Source organism: Chlorocebus sabaeus, chromosome 20, assembly GCF_047675955.1.
Source record: "Chlorocebus sabaeus isolate Y175 chromosome 20, mChlSab1.0.hap1, whole genome shotgun sequence".
NCBI classification, from domain to species: Eukaryota; Metazoa; Chordata; class Mammalia; order Primates; family Cercopithecidae; genus Chlorocebus; species Chlorocebus sabaeus.
The window spans coordinates 75089600-75111023 of NC_132923.1; the positions used below are offsets into that span (position 1 = coordinate 75089600).

At 42.5% G+C, this 21424-nt stretch overlaps 1 protein-coding gene across 1 annotated transcript in view; it reads left to right on the forward strand.

The window, feature by feature from the left end:
* The first annotated feature begins 12000 nt into the window (after positions 1-12000).
* The window catches only part of TM2D1 (TM2 domain containing 1), a 39056-nt gene continuing 29632 nt past the window's right edge, over positions 12001-21424 (forward strand). Inside the window, exons 1-2 of the mRNA XM_007978520.3 lie at positions 12001-12202; positions 13388-13461. Of these exons, the coding sequence (XP_007976711.1) occupies positions 12024-12202; positions 13388-13461 (253 nt within the window). The 5' untranslated portion in view covers positions 12001-12023. The remainder of the gene's footprint in view (positions 12203-13387; positions 13462-21424) is intronic.

The following is a 21424-nucleotide window of genomic DNA, read 5'->3' on the forward strand; positions in this document are numbered from 1 at the left end:
ATCACACCAAGGTTTGAGTATAAAAGTACATCTAGTTACAGATAACAGAGGCATAACCACTAACCCCATCAGATGTGGTCTTATATGTAAGAAAAGACAAGACAAGGGTCATTTATCCTTTTTTTTTTTTTTTTTTTTTTTTTTTGAGATGGACTCTTGCTCTGTCGCCCAGGCTGGAGTGCAGTGGCGCGATCTTGACTCACTGCAACCTCTGCCTCCCTGGTTCAAGCAATTCTCGTACCTCAGCCTCCTGAGTAGCTGGAATTACAGGCACACACCAAAATGCCCAGCTATTTTTTTTTCTATTTTTAGTAAAGGCGGGGTTTCACCATGTTGGCCAGGCTGGTCTTGAACTCCTGACCTTAAATGATCCACCCGCCTCAGCATCCCAAATTGGTGGGATTATGGCACGAGCCACCATGCCCCGCGGGTCATTTATCTTTTAAGGAATATAGTGACTCAGACAAGAGATGTGGCGGACCGTGTGCTCTATCCTGTTTTGTCTTCAAAGCATTTTTCCAAAGAGCTGTAGTCATCACAGAATCAAGGCTTTATGAAATTATGCTGGCAGGCAGAAATAAGCAACCATGACTTCTTCCATTTGCTACTTGGTCTCACAAACTTATTTAGGAATAAGCAGAAACATTGCAATGGGAAATGTGTGTGCCATGGCAACCATGTGTACATTTGGGGAGGCTGAGGTAAGCGGAAGCTTTTAAAGGCAAAAGAAGTACAGAAGTACAAGTAAGTTGTTTTGAAACTAAGGCAACACTGTTTACAGAGGCTTATTTCAAGTCACTTCTTTTGTTTGTTTGTTTGAGATGGAGTCTCGCTCTGTCACCCAGGCTGGGGTGCAGTGGAGCGATCTCGGCTCACTGCAACGTCTGCCCCCCAGGTTCCAGCGATTCTCCTGCCTCAGCCTCCCAAGTAGCTGGGTTACAGGCGCCCACCACCATGCCTAGCTAATTTTTGTATTTTTAGTAGAGATGGGGTTTTGCCATGTCAGCTAGGCTGGTCTCAAACTCCTGACCTCAGGTGATCCACCCACCTTGGCCTCCCAAAGTGCTAGGATTACAGGCCTAAGCCACTTCTTTAGGAGAAACAGTGTATGGGGCAAGTGTTATATTTCTGGCTAACCGACCTTATGCTTCATGTAGCCCTTGGCAGAAGTTCTTGTTACAGGCATATAAAAGGGTCTCAGAGAGAGTCTTTTGTAATAATTTTTTTTTTTTTTTTTAGATGGGGTTTTACTCCCATAGCCCAGGCTGGAGTGCAATGGCATGATCTTGGCTCACTGCAACCTCTGCTTCCTGGGCTCAAGTGATTCTCCAGGCATGTGCCACCACACTCAGCTGCTAACTTCATCTTTATATTTTTTATTCTCTGAAACCAGAAGATATGAGCTTGACTCTTGACTCCTTCATTTCCTAAAATAAAACCTTGCCAAGTTACTTAACCTTTCTCATTCTCATTAGTGAAACTGCAGTGCTCACTTCATATGGTAGTTTTGAAGGTTAAATGAAGGAAAACATGTATTGCACATATCTGGCACATAGAAAGTGCTTAATAAGGCCGGGTGCAGTGGCTTATGCCTGAAATTCCGGAACTTTGGGAGGCCGAGACGAGTGGATCGCCTGAGTTCAGGAGTTTGAGACCAGCCTGGCCAACATGGTGAAACCCTGTCTCCACTAAAAATACAACAATTAGCTGGGCGTGGTAGAGGGCGCCTGTAATCCCAGCTATTTAGGAGGCTAGGGCAGGAGGATCGCTTCAACCTGGGAGGCGGAGGTGACCGCACCATTGCACTCCAGCCAGGGTGACAAGAACGAAACTCCATCTCAGAAAAAAAAAAAAAAGAAAGTACTCAATAAATGAAGTAGCACATACATGTGAACAAGTATGACAGACACTGGTGACCACACGGAGAAAGCCAAGACTAGTAATAAGTAAAGTGAGGCCACAGCAGATGGAGGACTTGAAAACATCACAAAGAACTTTAGGTTATAAGAGTTTATCTTTCATCTCTAAGAAATTAAAGAACCACCAACATTTTTTGAATAGGATTTTGAATACAATTTTGAAGATGGTATAGGAGTTTCAGCTACTCAGAAGGCTGAGGCAGGAGGATTACTTGAACCCAGGAGGTCAAGGCTACAGTGAGCTGCATTGGCGTCACTGTACTTCAGCCTGGGTGAGAGAGCAACACACTGTCCCAATAAAAAATTTAAAAATATTAAAAAGGTACAGGTTATTTTAAAAAAATAAAATATTAATCTGGAAGAAGTGTGCAAAATGGATTGACAAAGTTGGGGAAAGGGCCTGGAACAAAATAGAGGAACTAAGAGGTCACTATAGCAAGGTACAGAGGAAATGATGAATGCCTGAAAGACAGTGAAAAATGTGTATTAAATAAAAGAAGGAACACTTACAGATATCAGTTGCTTATGATTAAAGGTATTAAAGGAGAGCAAGGGGGAAACTGAAGGGGAAAAATGATTCTAAGTTTTGAACCTGACAAAAGGGATATTGGTTGTGAAATTGAGAAAAGCCAATTTATTTTGTTTTGTCCTGTTTTTTTTTTTTTTTTTTTTTTGAGAAGCAGGACTTTGATAAGTCAGTTTTAGGGCCTCTGTTTGACATTCAAGATAAAATGTACTTGGCATATAAAAGTAGGCCTTATTAAGTGGTGAATCACATTTAATTTAATTTTTGATGGTAGGCAGTTAGATTAGTGCACCGAAGGGAGGACACAATCACAAATACCGAGGAGTCAACAGCATGGATAGAGTCAAATTTCAAATGTTGTGAAGAAGGGTATAATAAAGATCTAGCAGAGCCCTAAACTTACAAATTTATCACCAGAGGAAAAGATCACAGCCACAGCACATCAAGCACATCACAGTCAAGTAAAAAAGAAAGGTTTGGCCAGGCGTGGTGGCTCACGCCTGTAATCCAAGCACTTTGGGAGGCCGAGGCGGGTGGATCACGAGATCAGGAGTTCAAGACCAGCCTGGCCAAGATGGTGAAACCCCGTCTCTACTAAAAATACAAAAAAAAAAAAAAAAAATTAGTCAGGCGTGGTGGCAGGGGCCTGTAATCCCAGCTACTCAGGAACCTGAGGCAGGAGAATCACTTGAACTCGGAGGGTGGAGGTTGCAGTGAGCTGAGATCATGCCACTGCACTCCAGCCTGGGTGACAGAGTGAGACTCTGTCTCAAAAAAAAAAAAAAAAAAAAAAATTAGCCGGGCCTGGTGGTGGGTGCCTGTAATCCTAGCTACTCGGGAGGCTGAGGCAGGGAGAACTGCTTGAGCCCGGCAGGTGGAGGTTGCAGTGAGCCGATATTGCACCACTGCACTCCAGCCTAGGTGACAGTGTAAGACTCTGTCTCAAAAAACAAACACACAAACAAACAAAAAAAAATATTTGAGAGGAAGAATCTTCTACTTAAATGTTTCTGTCCTAACTGTGGAAACAGAAGTTAGGTTGGTTCCCTCAGAAAGTTTTGCTACAGTGCAGAACTATCTGTTAATGTAATCAGTTGCATGTGAAAACCTTAGAAATGAAAAGATCCAATGTATAGAGATCCAAGATGAGAGCCCTTGAATCCCACAGGAAGCTACATTTCAGGCTTCACTTGTAATCCTTTTTCCTTATGTTTCTGCACAACAGTTTCCACCTTGGTTTGTACTATTTATGTCCTTCGCTTTCTATACAATTCTATAGAATTTTTATGTGACAAAGAAATTAGGCATTGTAAAGATTGAGATTTAAGTTCTTACTAAATTTAGACAATGCATTGATCATGTGATCAGAGACTGTGTTTGCAAAGAAATAAAGTAATATATTTTACTGAGCCATGAGAAAATAGATTAAGGGGGCAGGAAGAAGGGACAGTTTTTTTTTTTTTTTTTTAAAGACATCATCAGTTCAATGGTCAAAAATTTTGTGTTGTTTCTTTACTTTCATGGGGAAACATTTTTAGTTTACATACTGTAGAAAAGTATAAATATAATCATATATAATGGGATTAATCAGTAAAGAGGCCTGGGCACAGTGGCTCAAGTTTGTAATCCCAGCACTTAGGGAGACTGAGGCGGGTGGATCACCTGAGGTCAGGAGTTCGAGACCAGCCTTACCAATATGGAGAAACCAAAATACAAAAATTAGCTGGGAGTGGTGGTGGGTGCCTGTAATCCCAGTTACTCGGGAGGCTAAGGCAGGATAATCACTTGAACCCGGGAGGTGAAGGTTGGAGTGAGCCGAGATCATACCATTGCACTCCAGCCTGGGTGACAAGAGTGAAACTTCATCAAAACAACAACAACAAACCAGCAGAATAAGCATTTTCAAAGAGTTAATTCAAAATCTACGTGGAAAATGACAAACACAAATATCAGCAATATTCTTGCAGTCAGCAGAAAAACATCTAATTTTGTCATAATCTCAATAAACTCAAACTAGAAAGTTGCATCCTTTAACCTCCCAACTTTCTTTATACTGTATTTTAAAAATCAGCGCTGGGCAAGGGGGCTCATGCCTGTAATCCTAGTACTTTGAGACACGGAGGCAGGAGGATTGTTTGAACCCAGGAGGTTGAGACCAACCTGGGCAACATAGAGAGACCTCGTCTCTACAAAAAGTGAAAAATTAGCCAAGCATGGTGACACAGGCCTGTGGTCCCAGCTACTCAGGAGGCTTAGGCGGAGGATGGCTTGAGCCTGGGAGATCAAGGCTGCAGTGAGCTATGATGGTGCCACCGCACTTCGGCCTGGGTGATAGAGTGAGACCTTGTCTCAAATTAAAAAAAAAAAAAAAATCAAACCAGAACATTTTAATTTTTTTTTTTTCAGAACATTTTAATTTTAAAAAATTTTAAACAATTTATTTTTTTTCCCCACCATTCTAGGCTCTACAAACCAGAACATTCTTTTTTTTTTTCATTGCATTTTTTTGCATTTCATTGCATTTTTTTCATTACAGTTTCATTGCATCCTTTTATTTTTATTGTCATTTACTAACTGGTAAATGAATTCCTCTCTTCATTTTTATACTTTCTGTGTCATATTTTACTGAATATGCCTTTTGTAAACATCATATACCAAATTTTATGTAGTCAACAAATATTTAAAGAGTACTCACTATATTATCAATCACATTTTTGTTTGTTTGTTTGTTTGCTTTTGAGACAGAGTCTCGCTCTGTCACCCAGGCCAGAGTGCAGTGGCACAAACTCGGCTCACTGCAACCTCCGCCTCCCAGGTTCAAGTGTCAATCACATTTTCAAAAATTATTATACTTTAAGTTCTGGGATATATGTGCAGAACGTGCAGGTTTGTTACATAGGTATACACATGCCATGGTGTTTTGCTGTACCCATCAACCCATCATCTACATTAAGTATTTCTCCTAATGCTATCCCTCCCCTAGCCCCCCTGACGGCCCCGGTGTCTGATGTTCCCCTCCCTGTGTCCATGTGTTCTCAGTGTTCAACTCCCATTTATGAGTGAGAACATGCAGTGTTTGGTTTTCTGTTCCTGTTTTAGTATGCTGAGAACGATAGTTTCCAGCTTCATCCATGTCCCTGCAAAGGACATGAACTCATCGTTTTTTATGGTTGCATAGTATTCCATGGTGTATATGTGTCACATTTTCTTCATCCAGTGTATCATTGATGGGCATTTGGGTTGGTTCCAAGTCTTTGCTATTGTGAACAGTGCCACAATAAACATATGTGTGCATGTGTATTTACAGTAGAATGGTTTATAATCCTCTGGGTATATACCCAGTAATGGGATTGCTGGGTCAAATAGGATTTCTGGTTCTAGATCCTTGAGGAATTGCCACACTGTCTTCCACAATGGTGAAACTAATTTACACTCCCACCAACAGTGTAAAAGTGTTCCTATTTCTCCACATCCTCTCCAGCATCTCTTTCCTGACTTTAATGATTGCCATTCTAACTGGCGTGAGATGGTATTTCACCATGGTTTTGATTTGTATTTCTCTAATGACCAGTGATGATGAGTTTTTTTTTCATGTGTTTGTTGGCCACATAAATGTCTTCTTTTAAGAAGTGTCTGTTCATATTCTTGGCCCACTTTTTGATGGGGTTGTTTGGTTTTTTCCTTGTAAATTTGTTTAAGTTCTTCATAGATTCCAAACCAGAACATTCTAAAAGCATCAAAATGGTAGTCAAAATGCAAAGTTACTGTCTTTTATTACCAGCTAATATGTGTAACAGACATTCTGATCCTTAGTCTTGGATTTCTTAAACAAAAATCATGGGAGGCCATGTTTGAAACTGAGCTCCTGCACTAGGCCCCCAAATACCAGATCAAACCAAAATGGACTCACTCATGCTAAATGCCACATGCTCAACTGAAGGTTTAAGGAAGCAGATAGATCCCCAAACAGACCAATTTTTCCTGAAAGCAGGAGATTCCAGTCTACATGAATCTCCATAAGAAGGAAGTCCCCTCTGCTTTAACCCTTAAAAAAAAATGCTACAAACCCCTTCCTTTTCTTTTTTCTCTTCCTCCTCCCCCTCTTCCTCCCCCTCTTTTTTTGGAGACAGGGTCTTGCGCTATTGCCCAGCCTGGAGTGCAGTGGCACAATCATGGCTCACTGCAGCCTTGAAATCCTGGGCTCACGTGATTTTCCAGGCTCAGCCTCCTGAGTAGCTAGGACTAGAGGCATGTCTAGGCAATTTTTTGCTTTTTGTAGAGATGGAGTCTATGTTGTCCAGGCTGGTCTTCGAACTCAAACTCCTGGACTCAAGTGATCCTTCCACATTGGCCTCCCAAAGTATTGGGGAGCCACCACACCTGGCCTCCAACCACGAATTTTTCTGTTGCTGTTTCTCTCTTCCCACCTTACAAAACCCACTGTTTTGCTATTGCCCAGTGGGAGTTTTCTTTCTAGTGTATAGAATGAAGGCTGCTCCACTTCTTGAATTGTGACTAAAAGTTAATTAGATATATAACTGAATTTGTTGTAATTTTGCCTTTGACAGGTTGTTTGTTTGTTTGTTTGTTTTTGAGACAGAGATTCACTCTTGTTGCCCAGGCTGGAGTGCAATGGCGCCATCTTGGCTCACTGCAACCTCTGCCTACCGGGTTCAAATAATTCTCCTGCCTCGGCCTCCTGAGTAGCTGGGACTACAGGCGCATGCCACCACGCCCAGTTCATTTTTGAATTTTTACTAGAGACGGGGTTTCTCCATGTTGCTCAGGCTGGTCTCTATCTCCTGACCTCAGGTGGTCCGCCTGCCTCAGCCTCCCAAAATGCTGGAATTACAGGCGTAAGCCACCGTGCCTGGCCAGATTTTACCTAACTGTTGCCTCGTAACCGTGTCATACATTTCATCTCAGAACAGGGCTGAGGGATGGTGTTAAGCTGTATATTGTACACTTTATTGGCTTTTCTGTTTGGTTTTCGTGTTTTTTTTTTTTTTTGTCGTCGTCGTTTGTTTGTTTTTTAATCAGAGTCTCGCTCTGTTGCCCAGGCTGGAGTGCAGTGGCACGATCTTGGCTTACTGCAACCTCTGCCTCCCGGGTTCAAGTGATTCTCCTGCCTCAGCCTCCCGAGTAGCTGGGACTACAGGCGCCTGCCACCATGCCCAGCTAATTTTTGTATTTTTTTTTTTTTTTTAGTACAGACAGAGTTTTGCCATATTGGCCAGGCTGGTCTCGAACTCCTGACTTCAGGTGATCCACCCGCCTCAGCCTCCCAAAGTGCTGGGATTACAAGTGTGAGTCACTGCGCCCGGCTAGTTTTTGTTTTTAAAATTCAAGGGTTTTTGTTTTGTTTTGTTTTTTTGTTTGCTTTTTTGAGAGGGAGTTTAGCTCGTTACCCAGGCTGGAGTGGTGGCGGACCTGAGTTCACCGCAACCTCTGCCTCCCGGGTTCAAGCGATTCTCCTGCCTCAGTATCCCCAGTAGCTAGGACTACAGGCGCCCTCCACCATGCAGGGCTAATTTTTGTTTTAGTAGAGACAGTGTTTCACCATATTAGCCAGGATGGTCTTATTTCCTGACCTCAGGTGATCTGCCTGCCTCGGCCTCCCGAAGTGCTGGGATTACAGGCTGAGCCACCATGCCTGGCCTAAGTTAAAGTTTAAAGGTTCGTTTTCTAGGCTATATACTGCAACCTCCGCCTCCTGGGTTCAAGTGATTCTCCTACCTCAGCCTCTGGAGTAGCTGGGACTATAGGCGTGTCCCACCACGCAGGGCTAATTTTTTGTATTTTTAGCAGGGTCAAGGTTTCACCGTGTTAGCCAGGATGGTCTTGATCTCATGACCTCATGATCTGCCCACCTTGGTCTCCTAAAGTGCTGGGAATACAGGTGTGAGCCACTGTGCCCGGCCCTAGGCTATGCTTTTTTTTTTTTTTTTTTTTTTTTTTGAGACAGAGTCTCGCTCTGTTCTCGCTCTGTCGCCCAGGCTGGAGTGCAGTGGCCTGATCTTGCCTCACTGCAACCTCTGCCTCCTGGGTTCACGCCATTCTCCTGTCTCAGCCTCCCGAGTAGCTGGGACTACAGGCGCCCGCCACCAAGCCCGGCTAATTTTTTTCTTTTTTTTTTGTATTTTTAGTAGAGACGGGGTTTCACCATGTTAGCCAGGATGGTCTCGATCTCCTGACCTTGTGATCCGCCCGCCTGGGCGTCCCAAAGTGCTGGGATTACAGGCGTGAGCCACCGCGCCCGGCCCAGCCCCAGGCTATACATTTTTAAGCAGTCACGTATCCTACAAAAATATAGTGTTTCAACTACTGTTTTGGGAAAATTTTTAAAATTTTTTTCTTTTCTTTCTTTCTTTCTTTCTTTTTTTTTTTTTGTTCAAGTCATCTGCTCTCCTTGGCCTCCCAAAATGCCAGGATTACAGGCTTGAGCCCAAACCCCAGGCCCAGGAGGAATATCTTAAGCAAAACCATTGTCCTACTACAGTAGCTAGTATGTGCTTCTAATGTAACAATTATCAAACAATTATCAAATAGTATTTAACTGTTTGTATTTTCCCTTACCAAACAGGAAGTGCTTACCTGCAGGGTTTTTGTCTCAATTTTTGAGTCTAGGGTCTAGCTTCATGCTGAGTACATAGTAAATGCTCAATTAAAAACAATTTTTTTTTTCTTTTTGGAGAGAGGACCGAAAAAAAGGAAAGAAAGGGAAAACAAAGGAAGAAAAAAGAGAAGGAAGAAGTCCATTTAGAATAGGAAGTTTATAATCGAACTACTAAATTTCTCACTTAAATCATTTAAACCTGATTTAAAGTATGTAAAATGTCTTAAATTAAAAATAGCGGCGCGGCGCGGTGGCTCACGCTTGTATCCCAGCACTTTGGGAGGCCAAGGCGGCCGGATCACGAGGTCAGGAGTTCCAGACCAGCCTGACCAACTTGGTGAAATCCCATCTCTACCAAAAATACAAAAATTTGCCGCGCGCGGTGACGTGCACTGTAATCCCAGCTACTCAGAAGGCTGAGGCAGGAGAATCGCTTGAACCCGGGAGGCGGAGGTTGCAGTGAGCCAAGATCGTGCCACTGCACTCCAGCCTGGGTGACAGAGCAAGACTCCATCTCAAAAAATAGCGGCGGGGCGTGGTGGGTCACGCCTGTAATCCCAGCACTTTGGGAGGCCAAGGTGGGCAGATCACAAGGTCAGGAGTTCAAGACCAGCCTTACCAATATGGTGAAATCCTGTCTCTACTAAAAATACAAAAATTAGCCTGGCGTGGTGGCGTGTGCCTGTAATCTCAGCTACTCAGGAGACTGAGGCAGGAGAATCGCTTGAACCCGGTAGGCGAGGTTGCAGTGAGCCGCGATTGCGCCATTGCACTCCAGCCTGGATGACATAGTGAGACTCCATCTCAAAAAAAAAAAAAAAAAAAGCATGGTATGACAGGGCGTAGTAGCTCTCACCTGTAATCCCAGCACCTTGGGAGGCCCAGAGGGGCGGATCACCTGAGGTTGGAAGTTGGAGACTGGCCTGATCAACATGGAGAAACCCTGTCTCTATTAAAAATACAAAATTAGCCAGGCGTGGTGGCGCATGGCTGTAATCCCAGCTACTTAAGAGGCTGAGGTAGGAGAATAACTTGAACCTGGGAGGCGGAGTTTGCAGTGACCAGATCGTGCCATTGCACTCCAGCCTGGGCAACAAGAGCGAAACTCCATCTCAACTCCATCTCCGTCTCTGAATGAATGAATGAATGAATGAAGCATAGTAATGCTGCAAAGTTGTTTTATTATGAAAATTTTAGGATGGGGCATGGTGGCTAACGCCTGTAATCCCAGTACTTTGGGAGGTGGATCACCTGAAGTCACGAGTTCGAGACCAGCCTGCTCAACATGGTGAAACCTCGTCTCTACTAAAAATACAGAAATCAGCTGGGTTGGTAGCGGGCGCCTGTAATCCCAGCTATTTGGGAGGCTGAGGCAGGAGAATAGCTTGAACCTGGGAGGGGGAGGTTGCAGTGAGCTGAGATCATGCCATTGCACTCCAGCCTGGGCAACAATAGTGAAACCCCACCTCAAAAAAGAAGAAAGAAAGTAAATTTAAAAAGGTAGTTTATGTTTAAATATTACTTCAAATAGTTGTATGTCTTCCAGAATATATATTCCAAAATGAGGCCAGGCACAGTGGCCTCACACCTGTAATCCCAGCACTTTAGGAGGCAGAGGAAGGTAGATCACTTAGGCCAGGAGTTCGAGACCAGCCTGGCCAACATGGTGAAACTCTGTCTCTACTAAAAATACAAAAATTAGCTGAACGTGGTGGCACATGCCGTAGTCCTAGCTACTCAGGAGGTTGAGGCAGGAGAATCACTTGAACCAGAAGGCAGAGGCTGCAGTGAGCTGAGATTGTGCCACTGTACTCCAGTCTGGGTGACAGAGCGAGATTCTGTCTTAAAAAAAAAAAAAAAATTTACTTCTCATTATACCAGCGTTCTCAAAGTGGTTCCCCGGACTAGCAAAGTGTTCCCCGGACTAGTAACATCCACATCACTTGGGAACTCCTAGAAATGGAAATTATCCAGTCTCTCCCTACATCTTTTGTATCAGAAACTCTGACAGCAGGGTCTGTCATTCTTTTTTAATAACTACTACAGGTGATTCAGATGCTACTCAAAGTTTGAGAACCACCAAATTAGTGCTAAAGTATGGATGAAGAAGCACCACTCAAATTCAAATTTTTATATTGTTAGACAAAAAAAAAAAAGATTAAACTTTAAGAAAACATTTTTTTCTATTAAAGTTCCCCACCACAGAACTTTTAGAACATATAGAAATTTAAAAACAACAGATGGAGGAAAAAAATCTTCAACTTTTCACTTAGTCATAAAATTTGGTTTCCTCTTGTTACAGTTTCCACCCCCCAAATCATCTCCCACCTAAATTGTCACATTTTTTTTTTAAGGTGTAATATCTTTCAGAGTTTTTAAGTTCTGTTCGTGGCAGCCTTCCAAAATCCTTCTCTAAAAAGTTACAGGAGGACATTATGTCAATTAGTAAGAGCATATATCTGAAATCTGGCAAACATCAATTTCATTCCGACTGAGTCACTTAGTGATTAAGGTCAGTGTATTTCAGCGTCTTTGAGCTTTGTTCCTTATCTGTAAACCCAAATCCTATCAGGGCTAATTGCGATGATGTCAGGAAAGCATTGATTCCAACCTCAGGCGCCGCTGGCACTTTCAGAGGATCGAGAAGCCTCAGCTAAGAGCACGGGAATGAGAAGCGGGTGAAGCACCTGATTGCCTAAAATAGTCGTTTCCTTCCTCCAGCACTCAAAGATCAACCTTAGCTCCTTCCAAGGGTTCGAGGGGCAAAATTCGTCCCGAGGGACAGGGTACATGCATATTTTAAAAGGGTCTCCCAATGTGATTCCACGGGCTCACAGAGAGAAGAACATGCTAATCGACGAAACTGGCCTCTATCCTTTGCGAGGTCCCTTTAAGAACGTCGCCCTGTCGCCCTTCTCCCTCCGGCTCCTGGGCGGAGGCGGAAGCGGAAGAGGCGAGGGAAATGTCGGTCTCCAAGATGGCGGCCGCGTGGCCGTCAGGTCCGTCTGCTCCGGAGGCCGCCACTGCTAGACTTCTCGGTGTCCTGTGGTTCGTCTCAGTCACTACAGGACCCTGGGGGGCTGTTGCCACCTCCGCCGGGGGCGAGGAGTCGCCTAAGTGCGAGGACCTCAAAGTGGGACAATATCCTCTGTGGGGAACATCCCCCATGGAGGCGAGGTAGAGTTGGGTTCGCAGGTGGGTCGCTGCCCTCAGGACCGGCTAGGGCTGTACTGAGTGAAAACGATAACCTGATCTGTGGCTTCTAATGACTGAAGGATCCCTGAAGGTGAACAGAGTTGTGGAGATGGCAGGGCCAGAGGCCACCGTTTGTGATTTCCTTGTGATTTTACTAGTCATTGGCGCTTCCTCTTCTGATACACCTTTTTTTTTCTTTTTTCTTTTTGGTCAGTGTGCTTATTTGTTCAATAAAACATGTAGATCCTGAAGTATGCCAGGCCCCGTTCTAGACACTAGTAATATAAAGATGGATAGTCTCTTACCCTGGAAATGTTTGCCACCTCTTCCTAGGGGGAAGACAAGTAGTAACGATCTAGCCGATGTGTGTTGCCCATTTATCGTTAACTTTATGTATATTATGTATATTACCTCCTGTTATCCTCAGACTTCATGAGATGCTAGACTGCCAGTGGACAAATTTCTTTCTGTTTTCTTTTTTCTTTTTTTTTCTTTTTTGAGGCAGGGTCTCGCTCTGTGCCCAGGCTGGAGTACAGTGGCGTGATCTCAGCTCACTGCAACCTCTGCCTCCCGGGTTCAATCAAGTCTCCTGCCTCAGCCTCCTGAGTAGCTGGGACTACAGGCATGCGCCACCACACCCGGGTAATTTTTGTATTTTTAGTAGAGACGAGGTTTACGCCATGTTGGCCAGGCTGGTCTTGAACTCCTGGTCTCAAGTGATCCGCATCCCCCTGGGCATGAGCCACCTCAGTGGACAAATTTCTGTTGCACTTTGTAACCTTGGATGACTTATTTGAACTCTGTTTTCTCATGAGTAAAAACGTGGATAATTATGGCACAAACTTAAAGGTTTATTGTAATGTTTATGTATTATTACATTATTTGTAGAGACAGACTTCTCATTATGTTGGCCAGGCTGTTCTTCCCTAATTCCTGGGCTCCAGTGATCCTCCTGCCTCAAGTATTATTTAGCAATACTAAAAGTATATTTGTACATATGCTTATTGACTTGGACAAACTAGCAGCCTTTATTTACATGTGAATATCAACATGAGTGTATAATATGAATAGTAAAAGCATGATAATGTGTTGTGTTGGAATGTAGTCCATATTTCCTTAACTTTTTTTTACATATATTTGTAAAGATCCAAAAATAAATGATGCTACGCAAGAACCAGTTAACTGTACAAACTACACAGCTCATGGTAAGACTTCCACAAACATGTCTTTAAAAATAATTTTAGAAACATTATTTCATAGGTCAATGTATGATCACTAAGGGCAATTAATAAATGCATTTTTTCTAAATTATAACATTATTACTCAGTTACCAGAGTAACTTAAAATTGGAGAACTAGCTAGGGGCTGTCAGCATTTAATTTAAAAAAGAATTCTACTTGTTCTGAAATGGTGAAGTTTCACCATATAAACAATAATAGGGCCGGACGTGGATGTTCCCAGATTCAGTTAAGCAAATGTACTTGTATTTTATATACTTTATTTTCCCCCAATGAATAAGCGTATCATTTCCTCACATGGAAAGTCTTCCTTTTATTTTCCTTTAGCTCTCCACTTACATCATCTGTGAATACTTACCTGATAGTTCTTGGCTAGTACCATAATACCTACAAGTCCTTGATGCTTCCCAGCAACTTCATCATTATCATTTATGTCGCTTTGATAAATGTCATTTTTATTACTTTGATTATATTACTTTGGTTTATATTTGATTATATTTGATTTGGGGTGTGTGTTTATGTGTGTGTATTTTTTTTTTTTTTTTTGAGACGGAGTCTCGCTCTGTCGCCCAGGCTGGAGTGAAGTGGCGTGATCTTGGCTCACTGCAAGCTCTGCCTCCTGGGTTCACGCCATTCTCCTGCCTCAGCCTCCCTAGAAGCTGGGACTACAGGTGCCCACTACCACGCCCGGCTAATTTTTTTGTATTTTCAGTAGAGACGGGATTTCACCGTCTTCGCCAGGATGGTCTCGATCTCCTGACCTCGTGATCCGCCTGCCTCGGCCTCCCAAAGTGCTGGGATTACAGGCGTGAGCCACCACGCCTGGCCTATGTGTGTGTATTTAGCATTCAGTTGGCATCAAAATGATTTTTTACATATTTATAAATTTATCAATAATTCTTAAGTGGATTCAACATTTTATTCCAGAAGACACCTAACTGGAGGGCAGGAGGACAGACTTCTTTTGGGGCAGAAATTCTTTTCAGTTGTATAATTTCCTTTGAAATCCCCATATCTACAAAAAAATACCCTGTAGGCTAGAAAAATGCTTTTTTTTTTTCTTTTTTTGAGACAGCTGGCTGCCAGCTTCCCAGTATGAAGCGAGATGCTTGAGTTACAATAGTATTCACAGATTTCTAGCATCTTTCATATGAATGATTGAAACAACTATTTGATAACTAACTCTTTATGTGTAACTCTATTCTCTGTGTTCTGAAAGCTACGATATAAAAGACTTTGAAGTGTAAAACAGGCAAATCAAAGGATATTTATAAGTTAACTACAAAGGAAAGGATTACTTACAAAGTTCCTTTAAATGGCCAGGCATGGTGGCTCATGCTTGTAATCCGAGCACCTTGGGAGGCTGAGGCAGGCGGATCACAAGGTTGGGGGTTCGAGACCAGCCTAGCCAACATGGTGAAACCCTGTCTCTACTAACAATAGAAAAATTAGCCGGGTGCAGTGATGGGCACCTGTAATCCCAGCTACTCGGGAGGCTGAGGCAGGATAATTGTTTAAACCCAGGAGGTGGAGGTTGCAGTGAGCCGAGATCGTGCCATTGCACTCTGACCTGGATGACAGAGCAAAACTCTGTCTTGGGGGAGGAAAACATTTTCTTTAAATGTAATATATCTAAATAAAATAAATGTATACATACTAAGCAATGTCTCCTATATAAGGCATATATTATTTTCTTTCTGGGGGTCTCATTATGTCATCCAGGCTGGAGTGCAGTGGTACCATCTCGGTTCACTACAACTTCTGCATCCTAGGATCAAGTGATCCTCCCACCTTGGCCTCTGGAGTAGCTGGGACTACAGGTGTGCACCACCACTCCCAGCTAATTTATTTTATTTTGTTTTATTTTATTTTATTTTTTGTATTTTTGGTAGAGACAAGGTTTCGCCATGTTGCCCAGGCTGGTCTCAAACTCCTGAGCTCAAGCAATCTGCCTGCCTAGGCCTCCCAAAGTGCTGGGTTTACAGGCATGAGCCACCAGGACTGGCTTCCTGGCCTTTTTTTTTTTTTTTTTTTTTTTTAAATTGTAGAGATGAGGGTCTCTCTCTATTGCCCAGCCTGGTCTTGAACTCGTAGGCTCAAGCAGTTCTCTTGCTTTGGTCTCCCAAAGTGGTGGGATGACAGGCATGAGCCACTGTGCCCAGCTAGTTGCCTTTTTTTAAAACACACAAAAGCTCGTGGGCTAGCTATGGTGAATCAATTCTAAGTCCTGATTGGAGATGGATATCAAAATAGCTCATGAAACATGCTTTTTGGTTCTAACATAGGAGAAAAATATTAAGAGTTGTGAAAAGTGTGAGTTAAGTGATCTCTCTCATTCTTCTAGCCAAAATTATTTTTCCTTTGTTTTTTTCCACTGAGTATATGAAGAACTATTGTGAAATTCTCAAACTATGTTTACTTTTCTTTCTTTCTTTTTTTTTTTTTTTTTTGAGACAGAGTCTCTCTCTGTCGCCCAGGCTGAAGTGCAGTGGCACAGTCTTAGCTCATTGTAACCTCTGCCTCCTGGGTTCAAGTGATTCTCCTGCCCCAGCTTCCCAAGTAGCTGGGATTACAGGCGTGCACCACCAAGCCCAGCTAAGTTTTGTGTTTTTACTGGAGACAGGGTTTTGCCATATTGGCCAGGTTGGTCTTGAAGTCCTGACCTCAGGTGATCCACCTGCCTTGCCCTCCCAAAGTGCTGGGATTATAGGCGTGAGCCACTGAGCCCAGCCTGATTTTCTTCTTTCTTTTTCTTTTTTTTTTGAGACAGGATCTCACTCTGTCACCCAGGCTAGACTGCCGTGGCACCGTCCTCGCTCACTGCAACCTCCACGTCCCAAGCTCAGGAGATCCTCCCACCTCAGCCTCCTGAGTAGCTGGGACTACAGGCACATGCCACTACACCTAGCTAATTTTTTGTATTTTTTGTGGGGGGTGGGTAGAGGTGGGATGTCTCTATGTTGCCCAGGCTGGTCTGGAACTCCTGGGCTCAAGTGATCCACCTGCTTGGCTTTCCAAAGTGTTGGGATTACAGGCATGAGCCACGACATCTGGCTGTTTAATTTTCATAAACTAATGTTTGGGTAGGGATGAACGTGAGCAGTGTTTTACAGAGGGGAGTTTGGGGCTAGTGAGTAGGAATTGGGACAAAAGGCAAGGAAATTCGTCTGCGACAATAAATTGATGTGATCTTAAAACGGTTCCTGGTTAGCTCAGTATCATCCAACAAGCACATTTGTTTATTGAGAAAGTATTTATTGGTAATGAATAATTTAAAACTAGATTTAGTTTAAGATTATTGAGTTAAGACAATGTATGTTACAAAATATTGTTATTGATTGAGAATTTGTTCATTTATTTATATTTATTTATTAAGAAATTATTACATGGCAGGCATCTGCTAGGCAGTATAGGTGATCTACAAAAGAAGACATAATCCCTGACCTTAAGAAGTGTTCTGTCAGTCCAGGCGAGGTAGCTCACGCCTGTAATCCCAGCACTTTGGGAGGCTGAGGTGTGTGGATCATGTGAGGTCAGGAGTTTGAGACCAGCCTGGCCAACATGGTGAAACCCTGTCTCTACTAAAAATAGAAAAATTAGCCAGGTGTAGTGGCACACACCTGTAGTCCCAGCTACTTGGGAGGCTGAGGCAGGAGACTCGCTGGAACCTGGGAGGCGGAGGTTGCAGTGAGCCAAGATCACGCCACTGCACTCCAGCCTGGGCGACAGAGCCAAACTCTGTCCAAAAAAAGAAAAAAACAAAGAAGTGTTCTGTCTAGGTTATATACACACATATCAGCAAGTATTTTCAATTTTTCTGTCACTGAAATACAAAAAATATTTAGATTTTACCTCCAGAAAATTTTGCTATGGTCCTTTGACAGAAGTCTTCTTTATTTTCTTAAGTTTGTATTATAGTATTTTTACAGAAAAGTGCATGTAGGTATAATTCAAATGATTTTCACAAATGACACACCTGTAAATGCTTCCAGATCAAGTAACAACATTATTAACATGCCAGAAGCCCCCTTCATAGTCTTTTATAGTCACTACTCTGCCTCAGTGGGTAACCACTATTTATTCTAGCTTCCGACTGTAAATTAGTGTTTCAAAGAGTATATTATTTTTTATCTTTTGATTTGGAGATAGTTTCAAACCTACAGAAAAGTTAGAAGAATAAGAGTAGTACAAAGAACTCCACCATAGGCTGAGTGCAGTAGCTCCCGCCTGTAATCTCAGCACTTTGGGGCCAAGGCTGGTGGGTCACCTGAGGTTGGGAGTTCAAGACCAGCCCAACCAACATGGAAAAACTCCGTCTCTACTAAAAAAAAAAAAAAAAAAAAAAAAAAAAAAAAAAATACAAAATCACCTGTAATCCTAGCTACTCGGGAGGCTGAGGCAGGAGAATCGCTTGAACCTGGGAGGCTAAGGTTGCAGTGAGCCAAGATTGCACTACTACACTCCAGCCTGGGCAACAAGAGTGAAACTCCATCTCAATAAACAAACAAACAAACAAACAAACAAACCTCCATCTATATACTCTTTACCCAGATTGACCAATTGTTAACATACTTTCTGTCTCTCAATTTGTTTGTGTATATACTTTTTCTGCCCCTATAAATCTGTGTTTTTCTTTAGAGATATTCCAGATCAGATGTGGTGGCTCACGCCTGTAATCTCAGCACTTTGGGAGGCTTAGGTGGGCAGATCACTTGAACCCAGGAGTTCTAGACCAGCCTGGGCTATGTGGTGAAACCCCGTCTCTACAAAAAATACAAAAAGCTAGCCAGGCATGGTGGTGCGCACGTGTAGTACCAGCTACTTGGGAGGCTGATGTGAGAGGACTACCTGAGCCAGGGAGGTAAGGCTGCAGTGAGCCCTGATTGTGTCACTGCACTCCAGCTTGGATGACAGAGCAAGACCCCGCCTCCAAAAAATAAATCAGTAAAAAATAAAAAAATGAAAATAGAAATATTTTCTTAACATAAATACAGTTCAGTTATAGACTTTGGTAAATTTAATATTAATACATATGCTTTAATCTAATCCATATTCTTATTTTATCAGATGACCCAAATAATGCCTTTTTAGCATTTTCTCCCAGTACAGGATCCTAAAATCAGATTTTACATTTAGTTTTTTTTAAATTGGTACATTTCCACAACTTTCTTTGTCTTTTATGGCATTGACTTGCATGTTTGATGACTACAGCCTCCCTTTATTTAATAGAGTGTTCCTCATTGGGATTGTTTGATATTTCCTTTTGATTAGACTTAGGGTATACATTCCACGCTGTAAAATAACATAATTGATGGAGTGTCCTTCCCAACATCTCGCATCTGGGGGCACATGATAAGTATCTCTTTCTCCTCGGTGATGCTAATTGTTTATCACTCAGCTTTTTCTACTGTATAGTTAGTATTTTTTCTTCGCAATTATAAATAATCTAAAGGGATACTCATTAAGGCCATGCAGATATCTCCCTACCACCCCCAGATTTACATCCCATTAATGATTCTGGCCTGAACTATTCTTTTTTTATAGAATGGAAAAAGTGTTCCTTGGAACTATTCTTTACTCTGATAGTTGCAAAATGATTATTTTCCAAATCTAGCACTCTCAGAGGAGAACTCTTTTAATGCTAAAAATATGGAGATGGGGTTGGCTCTTGCCAACTTTATTTTTTTTTTCTCTTTTTTTTTTTTTTGGAGATAGGGTCTCACTCTGTAACTCAGGCTGGAGTTCGGTTGCAGGATCTCTGCTTACTGTAACCTCCACCTCCCAGGCTCAAGTGATCCTTCTACCTTAGCCTCACCACACCCAGCTAATTTTTGCATTTCTTTTGTAGAGATGGGATTTCACCATGTTGCCCAGGCTGGTTTCTAACTCCTGAGCTCAAGCAATCCACTTGCCTCGGCCTCCCAAAATATTGGGATTACAGGTGTGAGCCACCATGCCTGGCATTTTTTTGTTGTTGTTGTTGTTTTTGGAGACACAGTCTTGCTGCTCTGTAGCCCAGGCTGAAGTGCAGTGGTGGGATCACGGCTCACTGCACCTTCCATCTTCAGGACTCAAGTGATCCTCCTGCCTTAGCCACCGAAGTAGCTGGGATTATAGACATGCGCCACCAGTCCCAGCTAAGTATTTTTTTGCAGAGTTGCCCAGGCTAAATTTAGTCCTTTTTTTATTGTTATGAAACTTCATTGTCTGATTACATTATTTCTGTATTTGAATTATTTAGCATTTCTGTATTTGAAAAATGTCGCTCCTTTCTATGCCAGGTGTGGTGGTGGTGTGTGCCTGTAATCCTGGCTATTTGGTAGTCTGAGCCTGGAGGATGTCTTGAGCCCAGGAGTTTGAGGCTCCAGTGAGCTATGATCATGCCACTTCACTCCATCCTGGGCAAGAGAGTGTGAGACCCTGTTTCTAAAAAGAAACCAATCAAACAAAAAAAGCCACATTGCTGCTTTTTATAATGAATACTGTGTAGTTATTGGCTTCAATTGATATTATGTAAATCCTAGACGTTGGTTAGAACCACACCTTTTTGCAAGAAAACTGCAAATTGAATCATTTACAGGCTTGTAGCATGTTGCTTAATTTTGTCTGCTAGTTAACATTTATTGATAACTGGCTTCTTTGATCTTGTCATATTGATTTGTTTATTTTTGCTTATTGCTGAAATCAGTGTTAGCGTGGGATAATTATGATATAATGGAAAGAGTATTGATTAAGAGTAATGAGTTTTAGTCTAGGATTTAGAGAGTATTATTTGCTCTTTAGTCAACTCATTTAATTTCTTGGAATCTCAGTTTTCCTGTTTGTGAAAGGAAAAATATTATGAATTTGCTTACTTAATAAGTTCTTCTTTCTTACAAGGATGAGATGAAATGAAATCGTTATAAAGTATGTCTAAACAAATAAACTCTAGGGTTGTAGGCTTCTTTTGAATTGATTAATTTCATATAATAAAATCTTATGTTAATTTTATAGCCACTTAAAATGTTATATTCATTTCTTTTTTAGTCTTCTAAGTGTTGAATTTCTCTGATTTCCTAGAGTGGGGAACCTAGCTCTCTTTTTTTTTTGTGTGTATATATATATTTTTTTGGGGGGGTGGGAGGTGGGGGGTGGGGTAGAGAGAGGCCTTGCTCTGTCACCTGGGCTGTAGTGCAGTGGCAGGATCATAGTTCACTGCAGCCTGGATCTCCTAGGGTCAAGAGATCTTCCTGCCTCAACCACCTGAGTAGCTGGGACCACAGGCACATGCCACCATGCCTGGCTAATTTTTTTTTCTTTAGAGAGAGTGTCTCACTATCTTGCCCAGGCTTGTCTTAAACTCCTGGGCTCAAGCGATCCTCCCTCCTTGGCCTCCCAAATTGCCGGGATTACAGGGATGAGTCACTGCACCTGGCCCCTAAACACTTTTTGAATACCTTTTCTAACCAAGCACTGTGCTTTACACAACATATGCCTGCCTGCCTTGCCTTCCCTTCCCTCCCTCCCTCCCTCCCTCCCTTCCTTCCTTCCTTCCTTCCTTCCTTCTTTCCTCTTTCTTGTCTCCTCTTCTCTTTTCTTTCGACAGTCTTGCTCTGTCACACAGGCTGGAGGGCAGTGGCACAATCTTGACTCACTGCTATGTCTGCCTCTCAGGCTCAAGTGATCTCTTACTTCAGCCTCCCAAGTATCTGGGACCACAGGCACAAACCACCATGCTTGGCAAAGTTTTGTATTTTTTTTGTAGAGATGGAGTATCGCCATGTTGCCCAGGCTGGTCTCGAACTCCTAATCTGCCCACCTTAGCCTCCCAAAGTACTGGGATTACAGGCATGAGCCGCTGCACTCAGCCCTTTGGTACTATTTTTACCTATAAAGAATCCAAGGTTCTGAAAGGAGCAATGTCCAAATAAGTTGTTCTTATTCCAAAGGT